Raw genomic sequence first — 12,915 nt, 5'->3', positions numbered from 1 at the left:
TCCTCTGTCACCATCGGGTGCCTTGCCTGGATGCAGAAAGACAGAAAGTTTGGCTTCCTGAGAGTCATTGTGAGATTTAGTGCAGCTGTGTTTCAAAAGGTTCAGTATCGAGCAGTTTTCAGTGATATGAAAACAAATGCCTGCGTTATTTTCTCCCATCAGTTTGAATGGAATCAAGTTAGTGATAGGTTTTGGACGTGCACCAGTTCAGCTGAGAGAAAAGATTGCTCCAAGTAGCTAAATGCTGTGTGCATACGTGCTGTGGCCAATGTGTAGTATTCAGTCTTTAATGGGCTTGATTGTATTTGAAGTACTGAGGGTATGGGTGTGAAATGAACCTAATTTTGGTAGTATACAATTCAAGGAAGTTGCAATGTAACTTTAATATAGTTAGATTGATAAGTAAAATAGTTTGAGTTTCCTGACTTTTTCTTGGAGAATGGGTAACATTTTACAAATCAAGATAAACTTGTTTGACTGCATGAAACAAAACAGTGGAGGAGGAACCCACCTTGGCAGCAGTTGGTGCTCGTGGTACTGAGTGTGCTTCTCGGGACGCTGTTGGGTTTGTCTGTCAGACTCTTCCAAATGACTTCTGCACACCAGCATTGCTTCCGCAGGGCTCTCCAGTCAGGTCACAAGGCAGCATTTCTCACCAGGGCGCTGCTGTTTCCTCTTCCGACTGGAGAAGATTACAGACGATACTGGAACATGTCTGAGAAAAGGTCAGGAAAGAGGGTGAAAGTCTTGGAACTGTAGCTGGGAAGCTTTCCATTCTCATCCACGAAACTTTTGGTACTGAATCAAAAGCAAAGCAAAATAAACCACCACGTACACAACACTTCTATTTTTTTCCTGCCATTTTCTGTTTGTGAGTTAGAAAGGATTTCACTTCACTTGCATTATATGATTAGAAATGTTTAATTCGGGAATCTTTGGTGTTACACTTAAACAGAACTAATGGCCAAGCACTGCTTGTTTGCTTAGAACTCAGCCTGCACAAGATTGCATAGCCTCAATTTACTGCATTTTTATTTCCCAAATGAAAGATGTTTACATGTAGAGCTGAGGACGTGAGACTTCGTGGTGCACTTTGAAATGCAGTCTGTTAAAGACTGTAAGATACGAAAGCTGATCAAGTGGGGTTTGAATTTTAATGACACTGCACTACTGAGCTTTTTGTATTGGAGTAATGGAAGAGAAGAAACAAAAAAAATCAACACAGAATCATTTTACTGTGCAGCTGAGAGGTGCTTGATGCCACTTTAGTTTTTTTCATATAAAGTGCATAGAGAAACCGAAATGCTTGTGATCGTTGCTTTCCTAGCAGAAAGCTGTCTGGGCCAAGTCCTGTTGCTAACAGAGGGAAATTTCGAGTGCCGGAGTGCCGGACGGTGCTGGGAGGAGGAGGTGTGCAGTGTGCAACTGAAACTGCCAGGGAAAGTCAGTGGGTAAAATCATTTATTTTCAGTTTGGCATTAAGTTTCCGTTTGCATCCCTTATGTGTTACAGAGTATAGCTTTGGTGCTGTGCTGGACTGAGTTGCTGACACCTTCCATCCAGCTGCCCGGGGCTGCTGCCGGTGTGCGGGGCTGGCAGTAGGGTGGAGTGTGGTCAGAAGCAGTCGGGTCCCCTTCGTGTGGCACTGAGGGCTGTGTTGCAGTGACACGGCTGGGCCTTACCTGGGGGCTCCTGCTCATGTCTTTTCCACAGATGTCCGGCTTTGTGACAAACCAGTACATCTTGTGAAGCTTGTTTTCCTTACAGCATCTGTGTTTTATAACGGTGCTTTTGATTTGTTTTCCCTTTGTCTGGTGAGATTTCTTTGGTCCGGCACGTTCAGGCCTCCCTTTCTTCCTGGTGGAAGTGAGCCCGTCGCCGATGGCTGCCCGGGGATCACAGTATGGCCCGTGCTGTGCGCCGCCTTCGTCCCATCCTCACGTTAATCCTTTTGCCTTTGGAGCATTTGTGGAGTAAAAGGTCTGGAAAAGCGTGCCTCAGGTTCTGGGGGGGTGGGCTGCTTGTGGCAGGCTTTCAGCAAACAGAGCTAACGGGTGATACTGTCTGTGTCCAGCAGGCAAAGGTTATCCCGTGTAATGCTGCACTTGTAAATAAAGCTCTGCTATCAGAGCACCAGGGCACAACACCCTCAGCTTTCAGCTACTTGTCTGCTTGATCTCTGCCTGCAAGTCCCTGAGTAAAATTAGTAAGAGATTTACCAACAGCTTAAACGGAGACATGTTTTTTTGCACTAGATGTCTAAAATGCTGAATTAGGATTAACTGTAGGAGTTTGGGGTTTAGCTATGATCGGGAACTGTGACCTTGAGCCTGTATTATTTGAGTGGAAATAATCATGGAGTCATAGAATGCTTTGGGTTGGAAGGAACCCTTAAAGGCCGTCTGGTCCCACTCCCCTGCGATGAACAGGGACACCCACTGCTCCATCAGGTGCTCAGAGCCCTCCAGCCTGACCTTGGGGGTGTGCGTGGATGGGGTTAGCGAGTGGCATCCTGAGCTGTGGCCCAAGCTGGGAGTGTTGGCAGGTGATTGCAAAGAGGGAAAATAAACCGTGGCCGAAACTGGCCTTGATTTGTTCCTTACACACCACTTGAACTGCCATCCGAAAATCTCTTTTGTGGCAAACACTTGACCAAAAGGACTTGCCCTGCTGTCCTGGGGGCTGCTGGCACCACGGCCTGGCTGATTTCCAAGGGAAGAGCCTCACTGCTACAGATGCTCTGTTGAATATGTTGTTGTGGGAGCAGAATTGCCATGAAATTGCTATGACAATTTTTTTTTTGGTAGATTATTTGCAATATAAAATATTCCTTTCAAAGTTGATACGTAGTGATTCATGTTTAACTTGCAGTATGCAGCCAGGTTAGCATTTAAAGTTAAATTGTCAGTGTGAAGTGAAACTATTCCTCTGAAGGTATCATTCTGAAATGTGCTTCTTTACAGGAATATATGTGCTGTCCACATGTGGCAAGGTTATCTGAGCACAGCACCATGCTGGATGAGGAACGTTCGATATTTCTAGCAGACTTAAACTTTGCCTTATTTCTTGCATGTCCTTTGACAGTGAATCCACAACTGCACCAAATGCAGCAGTAACATTTGACTGCATTCTTTGTGCTCTTTTGGCCCTGCGTGCAGAGCTGCTGTTTGCTGCAGGAGGGGATTCACACTTGTGAGGGCTGCAGGCATGGAGGGTGAACTTCTGGATGGGCACAATAACTCAATATACAATTCAGGGACTAATTAATTGTAATGTGTGATGCTATTTTGTTCCAATGAAATTCAGACTCTCCAACATGGCTTCTGCTGAACGCTTTGTAAGGCAGCAGTCCTGGGCACTGAGTGCCTTTACTGGATCCCAAGGCTGTGCAGGTCTGGAGACATGGATATCTCTCTGATAGGCCCGAGGCAGCATACAATGAAGATGTGAGAGCACAGAACGTTTCCATCATAGAAATAACAAAAAATAATTCAGTGGCATCAAAAGCACATATTTTAACTTCTTTCTGTTAAGCACAATATTCTTTATGTTCATCAGTGCCAACGTAATATCCTTGCAATCAGATATTCAAGAAAAACTTTACTATAATTTATCTCCTTTTTGTAGCATTTCAACTTTTACTTTTTTTACTTCTACCACTGTTAATTACATTTACTTGCAACAAAGCGACTAAATGCTGCTGCAGAAGCGATGGACTGGCAAGCAATACCTATCTGGATATGTTTGGTATTTGCCCTTTTCCCTTTTATTGTAGCTGTGTTCTTAGATTTAAGATTTTAAACTTAATCCTGTAGTTTTCTGAGCACCACTGACTGCCTCAGGTTTGGTCAGTTTGTGTGCAGATGGACCCATCCCCATACAGGAGGCACATCTGTAAATGCCTGGCTTTTCTGTGCAAACGGTGTGTTGAATCAATGGATAGTTTTGCATATGGAAAGCAAGGTGATGTGAAGAGCGGAGGGCACTGGGTAATTAAATGTGCCTTAAGAGAGAGAGAAGCTGTTATGACACAGTCGGTTCAGGAGTTCGTAGTTAATCATTATGTTCCTAACGAGTAAGAGAAAACAAATGGCAGCCGCTCGGACCCCTCCTGCAGTTATGCTGTGTGTGCTCTGTGGCAGTGGCTCCTGGTGAATACGGGAGGGTGAAACACTTTCAGAGAGGCCTTGATTGCATGCAACGGTGACTAATTAGACAATAAAGCAGCAGACTATTCATACTCCTTTCTACAAGAACCAAGAATGCATTATGAAACTAATCTTAAAAAAAATTAATTGCATCTCAGTCTTAATTTAAAACGGAGGGTCCCCCCCCACACCCCTTTCCTGTTTCTTTTTATTCCAAGTTGGCCCAGGAAAATTGCTATTAATGAAATCTGCTCTCCGAGACTTCAATAGGCTTGTTATTCATTAAGGCCTCAGTATTTCTCTTAAAATGTATTGACCAGTGCTCAGGCCAGATACTTAACACAAAATACACTTCGTAATTTCATCATTTTTGTTGTTGTGCTTCTCTGAGACGCAGAGGTCTGCAGACTGCAGGAAAACAAATAAAAACCCCGAGCTTACAGTTATAGAGTATAAAAGAAGGGTAAAGGAAGCACTGAGTGTCTTTAAGATGATGAGACATTCATTAAGATTTTTCTGCCTTCCTTTTCCTATTTGCAGCCCATCTGAAGTATCATTAAAGCTTTTCAGGCAGCTTCCTGTGAGAAACCCTCTTCTGTGCTGTTTTTCTTCCTTGAAAAAAGGTGGCTGCTCTTCAGTCAGATTGTATGGATTTGGCCTGGGATTTGTATAATAACTATGGAGAATGCAGCGGTTGTTTAGGAACCTAATTCCCAATATGGCTCCCTTTTGATTAAGAACAAAGCAAGCATTTCACAGCATTATAGGAGCACAGAAAAACAAGTTAATGATCTAAACCTTTTAATTCATGGTTGCTTGTCTATTTAAAGTACTTTTGATTCTGCTATAAACAGACTGGCCCCTTTTTTGTTTAACTTCTTTCTTTGGTTTCTTCACATTTCTTTCTTTACTGTCCATGAAATTTGCAGCGAGTTTCCTTTTCTAACTGAAGAATGAGAGGTTGTGACTATAGAAAGATACAGAAAGTAAGAAAGCGTATCTAAACCGGGCATATATCCAGCACAGACCTCTTTGAAACAAGCTAAATTTAGGGCTGTTGGGATTTTTTGTTATGTTTTCTCCTTCCCTTTTTGAATACCATTTTTTTTTTCATTTTATTCCTCTCTTTTTTTAATGAATATCACGTCTTTGACCATTTCAATACTTGATTTTTAGGTGATGCTGGGTACGGCTTTACTTGATGCAGTTACTTGTGGTATTTGCTTTCTTCCTTAGCTCAGCAGTTTGCTATTCTGTGTGCCTTTATCTAGAGAGACAACGAGAGCGACCTTTTCAGAACTTTCAATTGCCAGCAGAGAATGTGGTCCTTCAGGAAAAAGTTCCCTTCCAGAATATTCTTTTTATTTCTTTCTTTCCCCCATAGAGATCTGGATGCAGAGGCTGTTCTTCAAACCTAACTCCCAAACTTTTGGGTGAACAAATCTGCCGGGGAAGCAGCAGCAGCATGACGAATATCCTAGCCATGGAAGGGCACCCTTCTCCCTGCTTACATACAAATAAAGATTTGCTGCTTCCCTTATCGTGATGTCTTTTTTACCTGAAATGAAAGTGACTGTTTTAGATTTGTTTTTGTTTGCAATAGGAGCTCATTATTTCCTTTCTTTGCCAATATTTGTTAGAAATGATAAACAAAGGAGCAAATTCCACTCATACGTTTTATTACGTCTCTACCCCATCAAGGTAAATTGAACAGCCAGGACACGTACAATAACTTCACCAACAACAACCCTGGGAACCCTCGACTGCTGCCGCTCCCCAGTCTGACCGTGGTGTTGCCTCTCGCTCAAATCAAGCAGCCAATGACGTTAGGGACCATCACCAAACGCACAGGGTAAGTGCGTGTGCACAAACCTTTCTCAACCTTGTTATGTGTCGTTTACGTGGGAATGATTTCTTCCTAGTTGTATTCCATTTTAATTGATGTATTTATTCGTAATTGCAGTGTGTGTAACGTAGTGGTAACAGAGCGGTTGGGTATGGGGGAAGGAGAGCTGAAGAAAAGAAAGCCAGCGCAGATAGGCAAACAAAAACTGAGCACAGATCTCTAAGAATTCAGCAGTATTTCGGATGAGCCGTTTTCTTGCAGTCTGCCATATGGGAAACACCGCACGCTGACATCAGGAGAAGTTTCACACCAGGAATTGGTATGAAACATAAGCAGAGCTGTATTCAATCAGAATAAGTTATGGGTTTACGTGGTTGGGGTTTTTTTTAGAGTTTGTTTCTTTTGATTTCCAAACTTCTCAAGCAGAGATGCTTTCTGACTATCAGAAACTGAAAGACAGCGAGCCAGGCTGAGTGCAGAGAAAACGTAATCCTGATGTTTTCTTGACCTTATTTTTCTCCTGGAGTGACTGTTTTGTGCTATGAAATTCACATGTGGGTTTTCTCTCTGGAATCAGCGGCACTGTGCTGCTCATGGATGTGCCATGATAAAGAACTGAGAAATGCTTATTATCCAGAGCTCTACTAAATACATTCACATCGAAACTACAAAGAGGGTTCTCCGAGTTTCATAAACTATGGCACCTTTTAGGTTACTTCTTTCTGTTCAACCGTTGTTATTTTCTTCTTGCTAAATTTCAGTTCTTCAGTTCTTGCAATTAATGCATAAAACCAGCAGGTGATTTTTTTTTTTTTAACCCTCTCAGTTTTTAGTAGTTCAAATCCTTGAATATTTTCTGGTTACCATTTCTAAGGCTGATTCATGCATTGAGTTACAGACTGCTTTCATATTTGTAAGAAACACAGATCAAGTTTGGCTTGTGGTTGGGCAAAACAACTGTCAATCCTACAAGTTAATAACATTTTCCTGCATTTTGGTAAATGGGTGCAGGCACTGCTTCGCTTCAGTGGCTTCTTGCTTATCAATAATGAGGTGAATTCCACCTTGTGTTTCATGGTCCGGGAATTATTTTTTGGAAGCAGATCTGAGGGATATTTCCTCTCTCGCTGAATAATTCCCACATTCTGTGCTGCAGCGTTCTGAGCATTCTGTGAAATCTGTTACTGTTTGTTTAGTGCACTAAGTATGCATGATGGGCTTCCAAAGCTGACATCTGTATGCACGTATGTACATGTATATCTCTCTGTATGTCTGTCTAACAATGCAGTCCTGCTCTCACTGCTGCAAACAGCAACTTCATTCAATTTGTAGAACCAAATCATGAGCTGCAGACACTCAGTTGCCCAAAGGAAAGAGGCTACCTGCAGTTATGTCCCTGACTCCCTGGGTAATTGTAAATGAGTGCTAGGAAACAGTAAGGAAGTAGCGCGAGGGTAATGCTGTGGTTTACTTCTTCTATATAGACATTTCAGTGGTCTGTGTTTGCATTTTTTTTTCTGCTAACAGTTTAAACTCTTGCAAGGGGAATAGATTGTGTCAGCAATCCGATTAGTTTTGTAAGTATGGAAGGGTGGGATTTGGGATGAGGGCAGGAGGGGAACGAAATTCAGGGAAGGTGCGTGGAAATAAGCAGCGAGTTACAGTTCCTGAAAAAGGAAAAACACCACAAAGGTTTTCTTAAAGAGTGCCATCAGAGGAGAACAGAAATGTGGACACAAAGAAATACACTCTTAGAACCAGGTGGATGAGACGTAGGAAAAACATAAGAAGGCATCTGATGGTCGGTGAGGGGAAGGCAGCGGCAGGAGCGGCGGTGAGGGCAATGATGGAAACAAAAACAGTCTCCGGTGCAGTTTTGGAGGTGCTTGGCTGTCACAGTAACACACAGCTGCCCTTACAAAGGCAGTGTCTTTATTGCCACGATGATACCTGCAGACTTCACTACGGCCATTACAGATGCAATAAATTGACATTCTGAGTGCAGTGTTTTATCCTTATTTTTCTTAAACGTACTCAAAATAGTGTCCATATCCATAGTTTTCTTTGATGAAATTCTACCGCTCTCAGCCTGCCCATGCCCTAGTATTGTAATTTCTAAATTTAATTAAATTTAAAATCGGGAGGTTTATGTAAGGGGAGGAAAAAACCGTGATGGGAAATACCCTGCTGTGTAAATGGAGCTTTCGTGAATGAGGACGATGATCTCAGCAGTGCTGGTGTAGATGTGTACCGTTCAGCTGAGTGCTTCCTTCATTTGTTCTGCATCCAAAACGTTTGATGAAAGTACACAAAATTAACATGAAAAGCTGTATTTATGAAGCGGGGATTTAGGAGGAATGCCTCGCATCCAGGAAGCCTGGCATGCCTAAAATGACCAAATTGAGACAGCAGCCTTAACTTAAGCCTCCAGGGGGCAAAGCGTGTGTTTAACATATTTAACATCTGCCCTCATATTTCTGCAAACACATAGCAATGTAAGTCTGTACAGTGTAATATTTAGACAGGACAGGGACCATCTGCCTCACTCTGAGAAGTGTAGGAGGCATGTATTACTGCAAATGGCAAAAGACAGATGTATTTACACCTACGTGGTCAGCACCTCTAAGCAGCGCTCCAAGGAAACAAGGCTCTTCTTTGGAAGCAGCTGCTTAACCTTGTGATTGTGCAGTGATCAGAAAAGGAGGCGGAATTGCAATCGGTTGGATTTTACCATCGCTGCTCAGTGGCCCTTAAAGCTGATTCCTTTTCCGTTGTCGCAACGTTAAAAGAACGACACATTTATTCTGTTACAGTATATTTTGAGAAGTAAAAAGCAAGCCAAAAAGAACGCGGTATAATTTCCCCACTCTGGATTCGTCCATTCTATTTCCTTTTAGTTTCTCTAATACAAGATATCTTACTTAAGTTTTTCAGGTTTTATTAACCATGTAGGGGTTTGTTCTGCCAGTATCCAGGACAGGAAACTATTTTTCAGGTGAAAGGACCGATCACTGCTCTTAATAGGATCTGTCTCCAGCAGAGCTCAATGCATGTCACTTTATTTGACAAGTGGAACGGCAGTAAATTCTTCAGAAGTGCTCGCCGTAGCCCTATGGGGATGAAAGACCAGAATGTGGAGCTGTGTTACGATGGTGCTGTTCATCACAGATATTTTTTTTCATGTGAGCTTGTATTTTTGGGAGCGTTATCTGATGGGGCATTGAGCTCTGATTCTGAACAGTTTCCATTCTCAGCACTGCGTACCTCCGAGCGGTACCTCCCTTCTTACCCATCACTGCGGCCCTCCATTTCTTCCCTTGCTTTTTCAGGTCTCCCAGTGCAACTTCCCCACTGCCAGAAGCACTTCATTTTCGTCCCTATGTTTTCTCATCCCGCTGACTCACTTTCCTGCAGTTTGTGCTGTCAGTGCATTCTGAGGAGCAGATAGACGTTCCCAAAGGGGCTCCGGCACTAATGAGGAAGGAAGCATCTAATGTTTTAAAGATTAGGGGGATGCAAGACGGTAAAGGAGATAGGTTTAATAAGTCTTTATAGATCCGTGCCTCAGTTTCCCTCTCAGAATTATTGTAATAGTTATGCTGAATTCCTTCTCAGGTCTTGTGAATGGGTTAATTCATTGCTCCTGTAACAAAGAGCTTATAGATTGGAAAGAGGAAGAGCTGTACGGTCCATCTCATGCTTGTCTGTAAAAGGGAGTGTATCTGAATATGTTAGAGGACAGCTTTGTGCTTTGCAGTAGCTTTATAAGTGTGCCTTGTGTTTGTGGAATGAGTTGTAGTTTGTTTCCAGTGTAAGAACATGGGGACGCAGATGCACTGTAATAGCGAGGAGGGAAATAAAAGATAGAGTAATGGCCATTTTAAAAATTGACTTCTCTGACAGCAGCATTGGTTTTAACTTTCTCAAGCAGTTCGGCCATTATATTTGTATCATACTTCATTCTCAAATTCGTTATAGATTTAGGGAAACACAAAAATGTGCCCTATATTCGTTGGGTCTCGTCAAAGGAGAGACATCCAATGCATCTTGCAGGAAAAGAAGCAGACTTTTTATTTTTCCATCCAGTAACCATGGATAGTGAGGTTTTAAACATGAAACTCCATCCGTTCTTCATCCAGTTCCCCTTTTTCATTCCTCATTGCACCCTGAAGAAGGGGAGGAGTAGGTTAAGCGTCTGATGTTGAAGCAGGCTGAGATATTATCGTTTTAATGTTTCTCTTTGCTTATATTAACACGTACTGAACGTCACTGATATCCATTTATTCTATTTTGCTTGGTTAATCCCAGGTTTCACTACTGGGGCAAGCAAAAATTATGTGTGCAAAGACGTGTCGTCGTAGCAAAGTTATGGACGTACAGTAACTACAAATGAAGACAATATGAAAAGCAAATCTGAAGAATTCATTGAAATAGGTTGACTGGTGTGTGTGCTGCCGGCAGGCACTCTCAGGCACATTTCTCAGACGTGTTTTACGTCGCTTTAACATTTTATAAAATATATTCTGGTTATAAAGCAACTGCTGTAACTGATACCAAATGCAGCTGGGATAGCAATGGGGGTTTGAGTAAGTCAGTATCACACAGTTTATTAAAAACTTAAATAGTTGCGAGTTTGTATTAAACGTAGGGAAACGGAATTATATTTCAGTTTTGAATTTGCTAAAACTCAGATAAGAAATTAAGAAAATGCTGCTGGAATTTTGAATCATAAATCACCTTCAGTTATTAATTTTCCTTTAGAATTCCCCACTAACCACGAGAGCAGAGGACCTCGGTGAGGCTTCTGCCTTGGCATTGCTCTGTTGCTGTCATCGAGCGCAGCCATCTGGTGCTGTCTTTTCAAGGTTGGGTTATCCTGTAATTTGTACTCCCCCCATTAACATACCATCCATATTGTGCAAAGGAAATACTGAAAAACAGTTACTTAAATATCTTAGGGAAAAAATAGTCATTTTCAAAGAAAGTAGAACTCAGGAACATAAAAATCTATGTTCTGTCTTTCTTATGGCTGTAAACAAGACTGCACCTTAGTCTTTTGGCTAATTTTGACTAATTACATTTTCTACATAATTAAAGGTTTTGAGTCAATGTATGAAAAAAATGCTAATAACAACAGCAACACTACAAAACAAGAAAACATCTTCTGCTGAAGATTGTATCCCCATAGGTAATTTGTATTTAAACTAGAAAGAATTTCTTTATGTGAAAATATAATTGGGTCAGTACAGTATGGTGGGCTAAAAGCCCCAGATTTCCACGATGGTGTAATGCACTCCTATGAGCATCGCTGGCCTGCTTTGTGCAGACACAGAAGCTGAGGCAGGTGGAAAAGGAATTGCTTGCTAAACGTCCGGGATGGAGAAATTCCAGGCTCCCAGGCAGAGCTGCCCACTCTCCAGCGACTCTTCAAATACAAATGGGATAAATTCTGGGAATTAAACTTGATTGGCTGTGGGCCGTACAAAATCCTTAGCTTTCCATTCAGTGCTTAAAATGTGCAACAGTGCTTTGCTGATGTGATGCTGAGCCATGAGAACGGCCCTCAGCTCCATTAGGCACTGAGTATTGGCTGTATGGGACATCCTACCACTCACACAGTGCATGCAATTCATACGTTTCATGCAGTGTAGTTGGGGTTTTGTTCAGATACAGTGCATTATGTCTGGAAAGGCAGCTTGTTCTGTCAAATGAGGACTGAGCACAGGATTTTTTTCCACACTATTCCGTTCCTGATTGGATTTTTACATCTTAGAATGTAGAAGGATATATGACTTAGTTCTCTACCTCCACCTTAAAGGTCTTTTTCTAAGATGTCTGCATTCCTTGATGTTGCACTCATGCCAGATTTAGTTTTTTCATTGTTTCTTTTCTTGTGCTGCTGTAACTTTAGATGTGCATACATGAGGCTGAGTGCGTTATACCTCTCAGTGGCAGACCTGTTGGGTTTAGTTGATTGCCTGAAAATACTTCACTTGTTTCAACTGGCCAGAATTCATCCCTGAGTCTGCATATGAAAAGAAAAATGGCACCTTGGCATTTACCAAATCAACCATTCAGTAATTTTGTGGGTAATGTTACATCCCGGATGGGAATCAAAGGAGCCACGAGCATGTGAGCAGCTCCACGTTTACCTCCTGTTCTGCCTTTCAGATTTTATGCAAATGTCAGTATGGCAATGGCTTGTGATGTAAACAAGGGGAAATTCCATGCAAAATGCTTTAAAATTGATGGTGTGTGATACCACTCTATGCACTGTACCAAGGACTTCAGCAACAACCAAACGATGGTGCAGATACAGTGCTGAGTGGCCAAAGGCACTGAGCTCCATGAATTGGGTGATTGTTAACATCAGATATATTTGAAGTAAGTTAGGGTTCTCTTTCCTGCATTCTGTGCAAGCTTATAAATGGGGGAATAAGATCTCTGGGTCATTTAGTGGCTAAAGATAGTTAATTTGATAGTATCTTTCTATCCTAGGAAAAGGGCTGCGAAGCTTTCCCCCAGAGGAGTGCCTTGTACTGCGGTCTCTTTTGCATAGCACGTACCTCTGCTCAGTACATTCACCAAACTGTCCCATGCAGAACTTCAGTGTTTCATGGGGAGCAGCCACACATTTGTTGCTCTGGTAGCTTATTTACTTTGTTTGTCTATTATGGCTTCCAGCGTCTATTTAAGGCTCTCTTGACTGCATTTGCCTAAAATTTGCCTGCAGATTTCAGGAAGGAGAACTAAACTGTGTGTCTAACTTGAACTACAACGTCAAAGCCTGCCTGCACCTGATGCGTTCTGTGTGTCACAGCCGTGGTGCATGGAGAGCTGCCCATGAGCTCTCGCTGTGTGGCCGCTCGCGTTGTCCGTGGCACCGTGCGCTGGGCAGGCACTGCTCTGTGTGTCAGCATG

The 12,915-nt window shown here is 42.3% G+C and overlaps 1 protein-coding gene across 21 annotated transcripts in view; it reads left to right on the top strand.

The window, feature by feature from the left end:
• BCAS3 (BCAS3, microtubule associated cell migration factor) overlaps positions 1 to 12,915 on the top strand; it is a 302,111-nt gene that overhangs the window by 100,081 nt on the left and 189,115 nt on the right. For all 21 annotated transcript variants that reach the window (XM_040650521.2, XM_004946730.5, XM_004946729.5 and 18 more), the window contains exon 16: positions 5,850 to 6,000. In XM_040650521.2, coding sequence (XP_040506455.1) covers positions 5,850 to 6,000 — 151 coding nt within the window. The remainder of the gene's footprint in view (positions 1 to 5,849; positions 6,001 to 12,915) is intronic.

The sequence above is a fragment of the Gallus gallus genome, chromosome 19 (assembly GCF_016699485.2).
Source record: "Gallus gallus isolate bGalGal1 chromosome 19, bGalGal1.mat.broiler.GRCg7b, whole genome shotgun sequence".
In the NCBI taxonomy this organism is placed as follows: Eukaryota; Metazoa; Chordata; class Aves; order Galliformes; family Phasianidae; genus Gallus; species Gallus gallus.
This window is presented reverse-complemented; position numbering and strand designations above follow the sequence as displayed.